We start from the raw sequence: 16,891 nt of genomic DNA, 5'->3' as shown, positions 1-16,891 counted from the left end.
TCTTGCATGGTTGTAGCATGCCATTGATTATGCATGGTCCATACAGATAAGAATCTACATTTGGATTATGAGAATAAAATACGTCTTATATTTTTTTTCTTTTTTAATAAAAGTTATGAAAGTCTGATGTAACATTCCGCATTGCATTTTTTTTACATAAATGCACAATTACAATTAATCCATCAATTCATAATTTAAACGGCTTGTTTGACATTTCTTTGTCCAAGCTCGCTCAGATTAGCTCTAGTTTCTTAAAGGCATTACCTAAATTTTAGATATTAAATGCCAAAGAAAGCCGAAATTTTTAGGAATAATCATGTAATTGGGCATTTTGTAGTGCTATATATATATATATATATATATATATATATATATATATATATATATATATATATATATATATATATATATATATATATATATATATATATATGCAAAAAATCTCAGATTCTTTTTGGATATTTATTGTTACAAAAATACAACTTATAATAAGTAACATAAAAATATCATGATTTTTCTGAATGTTTTTAGACTTCTTTAACTTGCTTTTTACATATCTTTCTTATTATAATTCAAGAATAATCTTTATAAAATTCTAGCAAAATCAAAATATCGAAAAATCTTTTGTGTTCAGCAAATAAAAATGATTTGATGAGAAGGCTCTTCTAAACTTCAATGAAACTAAGTTGGTTGTTAAAAATTAGAAGCCATAGGTCATTGGCTCACTTTATTTCTTTTTTCTTTCGGAAAGACTTTACACACATCAACCCTTTTTTCTTGGTGAATTTACCTTGCGCATCACTTAGAAAATAAGTATTACACATACAAAAGTCATAGTTGTCCCCCCCCCACATACAAAAGTCATAGTTGTCCCCCCCCCCCCCCCCCCCCCCAAAAAAAAAAAAAAAGCCAAACAAATGGATTCATTGGTTGCTTTAAGTCCAAATTAACCACCTAACAATTTTATCAATACATGTATCAAAAGAAAAAATATATATAAATTATTGAGGAAATTGATAGCCAGTCCCTTTGCCCATAACACTTAATTCCTCCTTCGAAGCCCTAATCCCTGTCTTAATCCCTGCTTGTCGTGGAAATGGGTCCGACCTAAAAGTAGTTTAGGCAATCGAACCCATTTCCGCAACCATGTTAACGTGCTTCGAAGCCTCTTCCGGGGAACCCAGTACAGCGTTCTAGAACCATCCCAACCTTTCAAAACAAGAGCGTCGTAATATGATGTCTCTTCTAAGCTCCTTTCCCAGCTTAAAATGTTCCAATAAAGTCGAAATCATAGCGCAGGAATCGAAGAGTCCGCGTTCGCTCCTTCGGAACTTTATCACTGGAACCTGTTTGTTAAACGATACCTCGAGAATACCAGTATTCAACTCTCAGATAAAGAGACCAGCTTCGCCGGAGCTCGTTTGCTCTCTAGGGTTCATCATCTTCTCGGATAAAGGTGAGATTTTCCGAACAAATCCAGTCTTTTTAGCTCTTTTAAGGTCTTTTAGGTCTCTAAATTTCATGAAATTTAGAGCTTTTTCACGATTTTTCTCGTTTCCAATGCTCTCAAATTCGGCTTCAATTCCATTTGTTGTCCCTTTGCCTTAAAATCTGATCAAAATTTGATTTTGATGTCGTTTTTGTGTTTTAAGGTTACCATCTGAGCTCTCCAATCATTTGTGAGGAAATCCATGGCGTCAGTGCAGTTCTCTGGGTCCGGACTGGCGGTTGCGAAGAGGGGCCTGCCTTCCTTCGATGGGCTCCGCCTTTCCCCCTCTACGTTTAGGGTCTCTTCCTCAGTGGGTGCTTGTGGGCTGGGGCTCGACCGGCGTTGCTTCCGGGGCCTCGTCGTCAAGGCCGCCACTGTTGTTGCTCCGAAGGTATTAGAGTGCTTTGAGTCATGCTCTGTCAATCCTAGTTTCTGTCCATTCTTTTTGAGATTTACCGGATACCATAGATTGTGGAATGTTGGTTTCGTTTTCAGTGTTTTTTTATTAATGATTTGTTGATAAAATCAGACTTTTAGGCTTGTTTTTGTGTGTTCTTGGATTTAAGTGTGTGGTTGGACGGATTGATCTGGATGGTGATTATTATACTAGTACGAGAAATAGTGTGATCTTGTGGATGAGTTTTCTTGTGAACTAGTATTTTGATGACACTATGATGCTCTAAGTTTCCTTCGCAGCTGACATGTTGAATCATTGATCTGAATTGTTCTTCCTTGTTTTTAATGTTTATTTTCCTTAAAATTTGGAAAGCTTTCCAAATAGCTAGTCTGGATATTTGAGTTGTTCCTGTTTCAGTGGCCTCTGAACGGACACATTATATCTAGTAGGAAGGTAAAAAGATCATACTATAACATTTTCTGAAACAACTGAATAAAGTTAATTAAGACTTTATTTTTGACCTTTAAGGACTAGTGAGTTATATAACATAGGCTGCAAGCAGGTCATGTTGGATCAGGGATTGGCACACTGCAAATCCAATCTGTATTTTCATGAGGTCAAAAAGTTGAATCCAAGTTCAATACATTTCCTTTTGGGTTGGGTCGAATTGGGTTGAGGATTTGTTTTAGCAGCCCATTGTGTTTCTGGGTCAAATCAGATCAAAAATAATCCAAACACAAACAATAAGAAACATGCACGTTATGCAAGAAAATTACAATTAATCAATGTGTAGACTTGTCTCCAACTCCACCCAAGCACATAAAATTACTAGCAACAACATAAATTGATGGTTAACTATAGTTAGTGTCGGTTACCAATAACCTGGATCCGAAAACCTGCACCTTATTATCTCAATAAATTGGGGTGGGTGCGGAAATCCTTTCCACTTTCTCATTTTTTTGCTTTAAAAAAGCCTATGCAAAATTTTACTATTAAAAGTGCTTGAATTTATTATATTCAAGGAGTGCTTTGAAAATATAGTGTGTTAGTTTCATGGCAGTTCAGGTTAGTTCATGTTTAGTTCAGGGTACTTGGTGATCCAAAGCCAAGCCATATTTGAAATGGGTCATATTTTTCAATCCAAGCCTAATCTAAATAAACCACTGTTTGGGGTGGACCAGATTATTTTCAGGTTGATTCTGGATTCAAAGTGGGCCATCCCAATCCACTTGCAGGCCTTCAATGTTGTGGCCATGTTAGAATTATTTGCGGCTGAGGACACTGAACAGAGTGGTATTCGGTCAATTTAATTGGCTTTCACATCACACATGCATGTGATTTTTCTGGAATGGTTCCTGTTATATGATCAGTTTGTTTACTGCATCACTTAAATTACTCTTTTTTGAATAAACAAACTTGAATTGCCATGTTGAAATGTATTACTTATGGCATTTGGCATCTATAGTATATGAGCATAATAACTTCTGCAATGGCATTTGGCATCTATAGTATATGAACATAATAACTTCTGCAATGGCGCGCGCTACTGCATCTAGCACTGTCAAATGAGTGAGTTATTCATGACTCAGCTCATGTTCGGCTCAAAGATCAGCTTGAGTTCAGTTTGCTTGATTAGCAATTTTGCTGATCTAGAGCTAGGCTTAGCCCCCTCTAGCTCAGATCAATTAAGCATGAAATATGAATATATATAAATTATAGATATAATATGTTAATTTTAGAAATTTATTTTTGTATTTATTTAATATGAACTAACAAAATTTATATAAATGGAATGTAATTTTAACTATTGGATTAAAAATTTGCCTGGATAATTGGCTCAAACTATATAAATAAAAACATACAGAGATCTCAAATTCTCACCAGATCTCTCAAGCAATCTGCTAGTGAAGAGCTGGAGTTTGGCTCGAAATTAAATGAATTAGCTCATGTTCAGCTTGACTGCAAAAAGAGCTGATGATTTAGGCCTGGCTTGGTCAAGCTTGCTCATTTACATCCCTAATTGCATGTGCTTTAGGAAAGCATTTCTCTGTTTGGATGGTTGAGGGGAAATTTATATTTCTATTGCTACCGTATCGTGATCCTTTTTATTTTTCAGAAACTGGTAAGCTAGTTGGTGTTCAGAATCGTTGGTTTGTATATCTCTGAAGTTTGAATGGCAGCTGCGGTGGTGATTCTTTTTTTTTGTGTTTTTTTTTTTTTTTGGGTTGGGGGGGGGGTTAATGTTTTGGATAAGGAACTTGTAATGTTCTATCTGTTCTTTGGCTTGTTTCAATTAGCGAATATATGGACTGATTAATTCATGCCCTCTTTCAGCAATTATATGCAGATATGTCAAGTGCAAGTTATTTGCCATTTTGTCCATTATAACAATCATCTAGAGCAATGTGGTTTGCCATTTCCTTATTTTCGTCCTAAACTGATTTGATCTAAGAATCGTCAGGAAAATATTTAAGGAAAAGGAAAATAAAGAAATAATAGGGATTTCTCATTCACTCTGTCATCAATATCATGATGTTTATGGTTTTCTTTGAGAATATTTTTTTTGACTGGTAATTTTGTTAAAAGCTGGGTTAGTTATATTAAAGTATAGTTTTTAGTACTCTTGTCAGTCAATATGCCTAGTTAAAAGACATTTTTGGTTGCTTTTACCATGTACCTGTACATTAACTGGTGTTCTTCATAATTTTACAGTACACTTCCATCTCACCTTTGGGTGATAGAGTGTTAGTAAAGATTAAGACTTCTGAGGAAAAAACCACTGGAGGGATATTGCTTCCATCAAGTGCTCAGTCAAAACCACAAGGAGGTGAAGTTGTTGCCATTGGAGAGGGAAGAACCATTGGCAAGAAGAAAATAGAAATTGGTGTTCAGGTAATTCTAATTGGCTTTCTTTCTGAGGATCAGAGGTTTTATCAGAAAGAAAATGATGAAGAGGACATATGATGAAGATATTTATTGATGGATTGTTAATTGCTTAGCATTTTATGAAGCATTACATCTCCGATTCTTGTTTAATATATAATCCTGGTGTATAATCTTTTATGGATGTAGACTGGAACCCAAGTAGTATATTCCAAATATGCTGGCACAGAGTTGGAATTCAATGGATCCAACCATCTTATTTTGAAGGAAGATGACATTGTGGGTGTTCTTGATACTGATGATGTCAAGGATCTTAAGCCCCTTAATGATCGTGTTCTGATTAAGGTTTGTCTCTAAACTTTGGAGAATGTCTGCAATGTGATTTTTGGTTTTGCAAATGTGCTCCTTAAAACACTCACCAGTGGTGAGCAACATTATATTTTGAATATATTGTTGGTCATCTTATGCAGACTATTTCTGATATCACATTTTGGAAAAGCTTTAGCCGCATATTCTCTACTTTATCTTTTATCTCAGGTGGCAGAAGCTGAGGAGAAAACTACGGGTGGCTTGCTGTTGACAGAGGCAACGAAGGAAAGGCCTTCGATTGGGACAGTGAGTTTGCTTGCTCTCTTGATATTGATTTCCTCTCTGATGCTCAAAATCATAACCCAGATCATATCATCAAAAAATGTCGAAACAAGTTTTGGTTTTGGTTTTGGTTCTTATTGCTAAATGACTCCAGAAATAATCTTTCTATGGGATGAGGTAAAAGAATTATTTGTCTAATAGGTAAAGACTAAAGAAACATTGTCTATAGATTATTTGTCTATTAGGTAAACACTAAAGAAACATTGTCTATTTCTGTAGTTGATGTGGTTAACATCGTCTAATGCCGTTCTCATTAGGATTCTCTCTTTTGTTAATCATGTTATGATCAAATAATAAAAGGTGTCATTCCTCATTGGCAGTCGCGGAGTGACTTGAGTAAATACTGGCCCCAGTTGTTGGTAAAAGATAAATCTACCATCCATCACCTTAAAACTGTACAAACTTACTGTGCTTCCTGCTATCTGAAACAGGTGATTGCAGTTGGTCCCGGTCCCTTGGATGAAGAGGGCAATAGGAAGCCATTGAGCATAACTCCAGGGAGCACTGTGCTGTATTCTAAGTATGCTGGTAATGAATTTAAGAGTGCTGATGGCTTTGATTACATTGCTCTGAGGGCGTCTGATGTAATAGCTGTTCTCGCATAAGCTTATCTTTATGTTCTCTAATAAGAGGCGCAAGGTTTTGGGCAGAGTCAAAAGGTGATGGCAGGTGTTTGCTTTAATTGTGTAATTTGCTGAATATTATTACGCATGTTGGTCTGATATTTAGGCTGTTCATCGTTATTGAAAGAAGAAACATTTTGGGCACATGATTACCAGTTGCAGACTTCATTAGTAGGATGTGCTTTTAATATAAGTCAAACTAAATTAGTGGAATATTGCAATGAAGAAATTATTTAGGTAAGGTGAGATGATATTTCTTTACTGCCCGGTAAATGTGTTCCAAAGACTTGCTCCGAGATGTTTAGGCAATAGTGAGGGATGGAGAGGTCTTCTAGGTCAAGCATGTTTTTCGTAAAACTAATGAGGCTGCGGACTGGATGGCTGACTTGGATAGTATTTTATGGGCGGGAGTTGGGGAGTTGTCTCTGGTACTTAGAGATGTTTTGTTTTTTGATTTTATTGGGTGCATTCATTCTCGTCCGGTATGATTCATCCGTTTTAGCGAAGAAAAAAAAAAGTTCCAAAGAGAGGAGGGATTATTTATTCTTACGCTGGAAAAGGAGAATTTATGTTTGGAAACTTGCTTTTCAATCTAAATGAGATCATGGGGGGGTTCAATAGAGTAGAGTACAGACTAGCCTATTAATTTTCTCTCTTTTTGGTACCGAATGAAGGTTATCTTTCTAATGGAGTGTCATTTTAAAGTGGAGCAGCAAATGGTAATTTGTCATGCTAATGAGCTGAGTTTTCTTGGTTATCTTTGATTTTTGAGAGAACATCTCTCTCTCATGTCCATCTCTCTAACTCAATTTTGAAACATTCTGATCTGGTGTTCATGAATGGGGCAAAGTACTTCTTGCTCAATTAATTACTAACTAATCACACTATTCTTTTTATATTAAATGATAATTATAATATTTATTTTTTCAATTATTATAACAAATTGTTCGGATTCTTTGTGCCTCTAGTCATCGTTCAAGGTTACAACTGTCATTTCATATAAAGAGATTAATGCAGTCGGTCACTACTTAGATTCCAAGGATTATTAGATAGTAATTGTGGAGGGTTCTGATGAATTGAATCTTTCCAAGGAAAGGGGAACTGAAGCATGCATCCCTTTATTTAAAGCTTCCAACGTTTTGAAATCTTATGATTGCCTGGTAATTCTGCGCCTGGCTGCACTTCGGGAAACAGGAGCAAGAATAAGTAAGGACATTGAGGCGAATTTCTTTCAATTTCCTACCCATGCCATGCTTTGGAAGTTAATATTTGCCACACCATGAAAGGGAATGGGCGAGTGACTCCCCCTTGCTTCTATGTGAGCGGGTGGAGTCTGCAACTTAAGGTGGTTTCATTGTGCTTTCTTTGATAGCTTTGAGTTACAGATACAATGCAAGGCTTCTAACTCCCAGCTGTGACCACTCAGGCGAGAGTTCTTGGTTATACTGAATGAAGTTAATAGCAGTTACAATCTTTTAACATACGATTTCAGAATACAGAATGACTCGTAGAGACCGTTATCTGAAAGAACAGTTGTCTTAAATTGCCGCACATACATGTACATCAAGAACTGCCTCTCTAAGAGTGAGAAAAAGGAATGCATCTTATCAAAAGTTTCTCATCTGTTAAGTAGCACATACTTAAAGATTCCAAAAATTATGGTAAAGTAACTGCAGAGAGTTGGTGCTGATCTCACCTTTGAGTTTTCGGTGGAAAAATTTGGTCGCCTGTGTCTGACACTTGTAGAGGCTCTTTGCTCTATTCAATCCTCCCTTGAAACTCATTCTGACAACTAAATTATTAGTCTCCTCGAACTCCAGCTTTGTCATAGCATTTGATTTTAAGCGGATCTATAATATATCGTTAGTTTTATAAAGCATGTTACCCTCAACGATGAATGGAAAAAGCCGACGTATCATCAAATTGACCCTCTCCACAGATCACCATTATTATCGGACCCGCTGCATGCTTGGTTTTGTACAGGGATATTGGAAAGATCACCATCCAAACTCATCTGCTGGACTTCCGCTGCTGACAATATCTTGATACTTTGAACACAGTTTACAAATTCCCTGGAAGTCAGAAGGGAGCATGTAGAGGTATTCAGGAGATCAGCATACAACCAGAAAATTATTAAGAAAATAACTTAAGAATTGTTTCATGACTCATCAAAGTGAAAACATACTCCCAAGGGTCATCACCAACAAGCAGGATATCATTTTCATGATCCACATAGACTAGTTTCCAGTCAGTTCTGTGTGGATCTTCGAGTTGCCCCTCAATCCCAAACATGCAGGCAAGATCATGTTGAAGCTCACCATACCCCTTGTAACGGGTAATATCAATAGACCTTCCTACAGCTCCACGCTTTTGAACCTATGGATTTGAAACAATAGAAATACAGAGAATGAGTTGAAATGTACAAGGAATGACATTTATGACAGCATTAATAAGGACTACAAGAACCTACAGGCATATGCAAGTATATCAATTTGCCTTTTTGCTCGGAAAAAGAGAAAATTGTAAACACTATAGCATAGGTTCTGATCAGATGAAGTGCATTCTCCTCTCAATGTCATATGCTACATGCTATATATTCTTCAATATTCATTTACTCGAGGGAAAGGCAGGACCATGGGTACAGCAACTTTTGCTGTCTGAAGTCAACTACCCAAAAAAAATCCAATTTCGCACAATTAATTTCGGAATCAAGTATAAGTTCAGTGGTTCTCACCCAAATCTGTCTTTTGATATCTCTAAGCCCCCTAATTCGTGTTTAGACGGTTACATAAGCCACTTTTAATTCTTGATGTCTTCAAATACTAAGTAGATTTAGCATACCTTAGTATATGTTCGCATGCGCTGCGGTTGGCCAGACCAAAATCCCTGATTCAGTACTCCACTCTCATTTGCTGCCGCATCACTTGAACAGCCAGGCTTGAAAGGCATGTGCGGCACACCAAATGACTGAGAACTGATAGCAGCAGTAGACAATTCGGTTTCTACATCTCCCTGATTGCCGTAACCAGAAAGCAAGTTCTGGATATCCTTTCCTGAACCCAAGCATCTTGACAGCAGGGCGTCTGGCATCAAACCATCACCGTATGTTCCAACAAGAAGGTTGTCCCTAGGATCTACTTGAACATCACCATCTAATATAGGAGGAAGTGAGATTCCTTCATGCGCACTGCCATCTAAACAAAATGAGGTTGCAGAAGAAGCATCTAACTGATTGACAGTGGCATGTTGGTTCGGCAGCTGAGCAGGCTCTTTGGTGCTGTGCAATTCACGCTTGACTTGAACATCTGACTTGCTTCGAAGTTCCTGAAGCAGAATTTCCATATGCGGTACCCCTGTCTCTCCAATCAAAACAGCTGGGCCTTGCTGAACTCTATTTATTAAGCTTGATGAAGAATGACAGTTAGTGGAAGGAGAGGTAGAGCAAGATGGGGCTTTGTTCTCATTGAGAGTAGAATGAGCTCTAGCAGGTAACTGAGGTTTGAGGTAGTTACTGTTATCCATAGTGGGCATTTGCTGCAGTTGCTTCAGTTGAGATGGTAGAATGTTGGTGCCATTTAACTGCGGCTGCAAATTTTGCTGCTGTTGAAAATGCTGGTTTTGTTGAGTTAGTTGCTGTGATGATTGAGATTGTAACTGTGGACTGAGCTGAGAGATCAATTGTTGTTCCTGAAGCTTTTGCAGCAGCTGCAGCTGATGCTGTGGTTGCATTAGTTGTTGCAACTGTTGCTGTTGTTGCTGAAAAAGAGTATTTTGATGGTCTACTGGTTGCTGGACCTGCAAAATTTGCGGCAAGGATGATGGTTGGAGAGAGCCCAGGTTGGGAGAACAAGCACCTTGCTGATGTTGAGTGCTTGGTTTAGGTAACCCTTGTTGTTGAACATTAGATGAAGGTGGCTGCAAAAGTTGGTTTGATAGCTGGGTTTGAGGTAAAATTTGGCTACGAATAGGCTGATGTTGCTTCTGTTGCTGCTGATCAATGAGTTCCTGACTAGCAGCAGGTCGTGTTTGCTGCTGCTGAAATTGTTGCTGCTGCAGTTCTGCTTGTTGCTGTCGCAAAAGTTGGTTTGATAACTGGGTTTGAGGTAAAATTTGGCTACGAATAGGCTGATGTTGCTTCTGTTGCTGCTGATCAATGAGTTCCTGACTAGCAGCAGGCCGTGTTTGCTGCTGCTGAAATTGTTGCTGCTGCAGTTCTGCTTGTTGCTGTTGCTGCTGTTGCTGGTGTAGCTGCATCAGATGGGCAGTATTTTGTTGCACTGGTGGTGGCTGCTGCTGCTGCTGCCGCTGGTGGTGGTGGTGATGAATAGAAATTTGTTGTTGTGGCCGCAATGGCTGTTGAGATGATAATAAAGGTGGTTGATGATATCTATCAAATTGATGAGTATGAGGATTTAGTTTGGAACAGGGCTGCAGATATGATGGAGGTAAGGCATGTGATTGGAAATTTAGTATTTTTGTTGGGTCTTCAGTGCCAAGGCCATCTTGCATAACTGATGCAGCTGTGGAAGGGAAGTTTGTTGACTGAGCTGCTGGTGCCATTAGCTGAGAATTCTGCTGCACGGCCATCCATTGGACCAGGCTCAGGCCTGGAAAGACTGCACTTTGAGCATCTTTTAAGCCAAAATCATCACCAAGCCATGGCATCACCCTGTTAAAGGTGTTCTCAATTTCAATCTTATCGTCTGCAAAGTGACATAAATTAGTCAGTAAAATTGAGGTCAAGGATGAAAAAAGTATACCATGGAATAATTGATGTTGCAAAGAAATATATAAATATGGACAGATGTAAGTATGTGCAGAAGAATATAAGCATCAGGCAAGGCCTTTAGAGAGAGGATTAGTACGTCGAATATTTTACTCGTCATGTTATGCAATTGAACTGTTCTTGAGTTAATATAGATGAAACTATAAAAGATTGAACAGTTGGATCAAAGCCTGCCCCATCCAGAGCTACAACGAGCAGTCAATAAAACTTGATAATCCACTTTATAGTGAGAATCTGCTGGAACATTAGGCAATCAAACACACAATTTAATGGAAAACCACCTTCAACAGGTAAGTTATGATTTTTTTTTAAGGACCTTCATGGCAGTTAATCTGAAGCAGATCATTAGCCAAGAAAATAGCATTTAACATTTAACAATTCAGTCCTACCACTACTGAGGTCCCTCCAAATAGAACCACACCATAACTGGCTCAGTTATTTGTCAACCCATATGGCATAATTTGGTTCAATCACCATAACTGGCCAGAATCCAAGTGCCATAAGATAGAATACTGGAAAAAAATGTCCAAACATATAACAATAGAAAGATGCTAACTTTGCAGTATAAAGCAATATTATGGCATGCGCATAATCTGGCCAACAACCTTTCCAAACTAGATATAGTCTTGTTACAACTGTGAGGTTCAATAGCCAGAGATTTCATATGATTACCAAATAACAATTAACATGCCGATAGCTAATGTATGAAGTGTACCTGGCATCCCTGGTTGTTTAGAGAACTTGGGTTTAAAGAATGGGGGTGGACATATATAGAAAGGAGTTGCCACAGGTTCAATCTCCCATATTGACACTCGGGTCCGCCGCTCAGTTGCTGTTGATTCATCCCAGCCAACCTAATACATGCAAAATTTACTGAGACACTAGGAATGATTTTTTATAATAATATTTGATATAGCATGGTCTCAATCCCTGATTTTATCAGGGGTTGGAGGAAAAATTAACCCCAAGTTAAGATAATAAAAGAAGGGTGGGGCCATGGAGATGGTTTACAGGACAAGAATTTCTCTCCAATTAATTTTCATCTCATTGCAGTGTGTGCAGATGTCTAATGTGACAGCAAGCGATAACAAACTTCTGTGACAACGTATCCTGACCTGAAGATTGCGCCACTGTGAATTTTTCCACCGCACTGGATCTAAATCATTGATGCCTGTAATTGTGCCCATATATCTACGCACTCCAGACTCCTCAGTTTCAAACATCATCCTGAATCGCATGCCAAGAGACACTTGGGTGTACATTGCTTTATGGTATTTGGCGAAAGGTATAACAAACTCCGAGGGGCTAGCTCTATTTAACCATGTTTAATTCTGTTAGTATGTCAATCTGTGAATATTCACCTCAAACTTGGATTATATACCTCAAAAAAAAAAAAAAAAGTACCTTGGGTTGTAAAATATAGTGAATGGGCTGTTATTTGCAGCAGCATGAGCGGCAGCAGCAAGGATTCCAATATGCATGCTATCACTAGATAAGACTGAAGATGATAAAGGTGGTTGTTGTCTATTGGCACGCCTTATACCCAAGAGAAGCTGTGACTTTTCATCTCTGGAAAACACACAGATCAATTTCCTTGTTGCTTGTAACTGATCATATATGTTACAGAAAATGATTTACCTAGTAAATTTATTTAGCCTACCGTATAAAGAGAACAGAGTCACCAGCAACAAGTCTTTTTGTGCTAATAAATACACTCCAACCTGTAGTCAGGAGATGCCTCTTGGGCTGACCTGCAATTTTAGTCATATATAAATATTTTGATAATTGCTAGAAACTTCACTGACAACCAAAAGACAAACATTGCAGTTTAACCACATAAAAAATAGAACAAAAGTCATCCTGCTTTGAGCATAAGCATGAGCAAAAGCATAAGCAAATGAATGTACCCAAATAGGCATTCAGCTTATCACTATGTTATCTTTAAAGACCCACTACAATTACCTTTTCTTGATCAAGATGTGATAGTCCATGTAAATCACAGGCATAATGTACCTATCTCAGAAACCCTTCTTGTCTCAGCAGAGTCATGAAAACTAGCTCATTAAATGTTTGAAATATAATGTACAGATAAAACAGTGATGTAGGGCATAACGCAAAAGGAACTGACAGCTACCTCCTCATGGAGCTAAAAGAGTTGACCTGAAGAAACCTATGATGGTGTTACAGAAAAAAAAAATCCTCTTACGAAAGTAGTTTTTCTCACCGTAGAAGGCAAATATCATTATTACTTAATACAGCAAGCAAGCAAAGAAAACAACAGTTTAGGCAATTATGTAGTTAGGTATTCTCTGAAGATGGAAATATAGGCTACAGGAGCCAGTATGAACTATAATAAACATCATTAACAGCAACAATGAAGCCAGTAGTGATTGTGTCACCAAGTAGAGTTGGAAAACAAAAACATGGTGCTGGGAGAACAAATTGTATGGGCCTTCCCAGGAAGCACTAATTTCTGAATTACATACTTCCTATATGAACTGTATAAAAGTTGTTGGCAGCGGTAACAGTTAAAGCGAGAAAGAGTTGTGCCTCCAGGTAGTGGTGGAAAACAAGAACATGCAGGTTAATAAATCATATTGGCCTTCTTAAGGTGTCACTAAATTCTCTACAAGTTTCTACACCACAAAGGCAATAGCTAATTGCTATATAGGTAATTAGTAAAAGGAGGCTGCTACTGATCTCTCACAAGGAACTTTGAAATCTTAAAATATTTTCTTTAGATTAGGAAAGAAAATCTTTCGATAGTTAATGCAATGTTATCTTTAGCTATAACATACCAGACAATATCAAGGTAGGCGAGCCAGTATGATAAAACTGCCACTGCTAAATTAATCGAGTAGTTAATAGACAAACCATGTCATAAAAAATGAGGGAAGCTTATCTATTAATCACAATGATACAAACCACAACATTATTCCTTTTCCAAGTTTCCAGACTCCAAATCACGACCAACTATAAACCAACACATTAGCAATATCAGTACTCTGTGCTAACAAGTCTAGAAGTGACCACGCCTTTGTCTGCCAACTAATCATACAGCATGCGAAATTGTGAGACTAAACTTGCAAGAGTAGCATGCTCGTCCAAAAGACCTAATTTTATTGGTTCATCAAACTAACAAATCCAACTAATTAAGAACAAAAACTTGATTTCACAAGAGTAAATAGCATAGAAGTCATAACAGTAGCATTATGTACTTGGGATAAGGCTTCCAAGGCTTAATGATTATGATGACAACAATTAAGACCACAGTGCAGTTTGTGTCCAACAAGTCAGATAGGGGTATCCAGTTTGGACACTTGTTTTAAAACACCAATGCTCTTTGCTAGCTCTAATTGAGAAAGTCAAATGCCATTGCTGAAGTACATAATAAGAAAAGTAAAGGGTGGTCATATACCTCGATAGATATGACGAAAAGTCCATGAAATGTCGTGCAAATCTTTAGCTATTAATTCTTCAGCTGGTGGTTGCATTGTATAATCCTATGAACATGTTACCTGGTAAGGCACACATTGAATACACCAGAGTGTTTGACTTTATTAAAATAGGATGATAAACAGAAAGAAAATGGACATACTAGAGGTGGAAATATCTTCTCAGCCGCACGACGGGGTACTGAGAATCCGCCATGGGTACTTGTATCACTTGCTGTAAGTGTTTTGCAGAAGAATTCTGTTGGTTGCTTGTTTTGTTTGAGGCCCATTTCAGATGCCAGCATTGCTTCTCTATCATACTATACAAATGTTGTTTTAACAACAGGACTTTCATGGCAAAAAATTAACAGCAAGCAAAGAAAAGATGCAAATGCGCAAAATTATAGGTCATTTAATAAAGCAATTAAAGTGCGACCGCTGACCTACTTTATTAACAGGTTGAAGAGTCATCTGAGCATAAACCTCATCCGTTTCAGCATCAGCCTGAGTACAAAATATATTAGTAGGAAACTTGAGCCAAAGAGGTTATAGCAAAAAATCGAACAAACAAGAAGATCATTCTGCAAGTCGTACATGCAAGGTGACATTATGAAGCACGCAGATCAGCTTAGAAGGCAGTGAAGGATAATTTGGCATGCTGTCAGTCACCTTTTGCATCGAGGCTGCTACCTGACATCATCATAACAAAAAACTCTCTTTTAGAAGCCGCAATCAAAAGATTCAGTTCTCAAAACAACAAGAAAAATCATACACCTGTTCACTATGACCTTGTGGAAAGTAAACCACAAGGCTGCCAGCAGGCGGCAAAGACACCAGTGGTCCAGCACAAGCATGCCATAACTCCGAACTGATGCTTTTTCTTTCTCCTGCTTATCCAAAAAAAATTCCTATTTATCAGCGACACGATATGGACCCAGCAAAGAAAACGACCACCAAGAGAACACAAATCGTATCCCTTCAATCTGAGCCAGGTTGCAAAGGAAACAACACGATCAAAAACCGAAAGCAGAGATGGAAGGTATAGAACTTTTGCGTGACAACCCATTTATGAAGATGGGGTCGTCATAAATACAAGATACATACTTCAAGGTTCTGCCCCGAATTTCTGTTCATGCAGAAAGATCCCGAAACAAGTGGGATGCATGTCCTAGGCCAACCTCACGTAGCTTAGTTGTCCTAAAAGGATGCTACCAGTTTGGGTGCTCAATGGGTGCTTCATTTCTTAGCATCAAACCCAGCTACCGATACTGTGGAGGAGTTGTCAGATATTAAAGTAGTCTCTCTAAAACGAAATGATTGAGGGACACAAAAGTTTAGTCATGAATATTTCCCGAATTGCTCAAGATCAACTGCAATAAATTAAACTTCTTATATTACTTAAAATTCAATTTTCACCAGAATAAATAAGAAACTCACTAGAAATCCATTTTCCATATATTTTCACTTTACGTATCGTTCTAAGAACTAAGTCATCCCTGCCTGTTCCTGAGCTCAAACTGTCATACTTATCTCGGTTTCTACAAATTTAAGTAAAACGAAGTTCAGAGAAACCAGAACTTGCAAAAAAAATCCTAAGAGTTAATTCACTACCGTACCTTCTGCTGGATTTTCTGCGAATCCATTCGACCCCGGACCCTTCATCTAAGCAGATCCCAGCAGCTTCCCTGATCTGAAATGCCTATAAAGAAAGTTCCCTCTTTTCTTCCCACCCTTCCCTCTTCTCACTTTATTGCCAAAGAAAGCTTCTCCCTTTCCGCTTCCCTCTCTTTATGTATAAGCCGTCGTCTGTAGAAAATTCCCCCCCTCCCCAATGTGCTCGCCAAAAGCAATCAAAAGGCTATCTTTTTCCCCTATTAAGAAACTTCACCCTCACAAGCCCAGATATACTATTCCAGCAGCTTCCTCTCACCTCATAAGCTCCCACCTAACTTCCCCTGGTCCAAAGCCGTAGCCCTAATTCACTCATCCGACTCGCTCCAAGACCCCAGATTCCAAAGAACACCACCGAAATATTCCAGAATCTCGCCGGAAGAAGTACCAACTAGAGGAAATTCACCTCGAATACTCTTCCTCAACACTTTGCAACCTCCGGTGGCGAAATTGCACGGCTGGACGAGAGCAAGGATTACTCCGCTCCGGCGGGATCCCCAAGCAGGGAAGTCCGGGAAGGCGACGGACGGGGAGGAGCGGCCGGAGGAGCCAGTGGCTCGCCGGGGCTCCGGTGGCGTCGAGAAGCCGGAGAGTTCACCGGGAATGGAGAAGACGGCAAGGAAATTTCGGGGGGTTTCTTCTTCGTCCGGTCTGCGGCTTTGGCTTCGGCGACGTGAAAGAGACGGAAGCCGGTTAAAATAAATGGAAGCATCGCCTTCTAGTCTCCCATGGAAAAAAATAATTAAATAATTATTTAAAAATGTATTTTTTTAATTCATGTATTCTATAATTAAATATTTTGTGGGGGGGTTATTTATTAAAATGCTAATATTCGGGCGAAGAAACCGGACAAGTCCACATGCCTCGAACCATTCCACAAGGCTAATGGTATCAAATTGACTTCTTAGACCTCGAGTTAAAGGTTGTTTCCAGTCTATTACCACTATGTTTGGACTT

The 16,891-nt window shown here is 38.5% G+C and overlaps 2 protein-coding genes across 2 annotated transcripts; one reads left to right on the top strand and one right to left on the bottom strand.

Moving 5' to 3' along the window:
• Positions 1 to 1,308: 1,308 nt before the first annotated feature.
• Positions 1,309 to 6,242, top strand: LOC103709324 (20 kDa chaperonin, chloroplastic-like). The gene is made up of 6 exons (XM_008794617.4): positions 1,309 to 1,456; positions 1,653 to 1,880; positions 4,599 to 4,778; positions 4,959 to 5,114; positions 5,307 to 5,384; positions 5,852 to 6,242. Exons 2-6 carry the CDS (start codon positions 1,692 to 1,694, stop codon positions 6,023 to 6,025), a joined length of 777 nt encoding a protein of 258 aa, XP_008792839.1. The 5' UTR covers positions 1,309 to 1,456; positions 1,653 to 1,691; the 3' UTR covers positions 6,026 to 6,242.
• A 1,203-nt stretch (positions 6,243 to 7,445) lies between these two features.
• LOC103709322 (auxin response factor 16-like) lies at positions 7,446 to 16,621 on the bottom strand. The gene is given in 14 exon segments (XM_008794616.4): positions 7,446 to 7,972; positions 7,974 to 8,115; positions 8,229 to 8,419; positions 8,885 to 10,746; positions 11,545 to 11,683; positions 11,945 to 12,140; positions 12,234 to 12,398; positions 12,490 to 12,580; positions 14,248 to 14,332; positions 14,428 to 14,583; positions 14,711 to 14,767; positions 14,858 to 14,953; positions 15,038 to 15,150; positions 15,880 to 16,621. Coding segments are annotated over 14 exon segments (3,381 nt in total). The 5' UTR covers positions 15,926 to 16,621; the 3' UTR covers positions 7,446 to 7,930.
• Between the last annotated feature and the right edge of the window lie 270 nt (positions 16,622 to 16,891).

This window comes from Phoenix dactylifera, chromosome 8, assembly GCF_009389715.1.
Source record: "Phoenix dactylifera cultivar Barhee BC4 chromosome 8, palm_55x_up_171113_PBpolish2nd_filt_p, whole genome shotgun sequence".
NCBI lineage: Eukaryota > Viridiplantae > Streptophyta > Magnoliopsida > Arecales > Arecaceae > Phoenix > Phoenix dactylifera.
The sequence above is the reverse complement of the archived record's forward strand: the minus strand, read 5'-3'. Positions and strand labels throughout refer to the sequence as shown.

Excerpts from the sequence above, each read along its gene's own strand:
- LOC103709324 (XM_008794617.4), top strand. The coding sequence starts at position 1,692 with ATGGCGTCAGTGCAGTTCTCTGGGTCCGGACTGGCGGTTGCGAAGAGG. Across the intron at positions 1,881-4,598 it reads CCACTGTTGTTGCTCCGAAG|TACACTTCCATCTCACCTTT; the intron begins GTATTAGAGTGC and ends ATAATTTTACAG. Across the intron at positions 5,385-5,851 it reads AAAGGCCTTCGATTGGGACA|GTGATTGCAGTTGGTCCCGG; the intron begins GTGAGTTTGCTT and ends TATCTGAAACAG.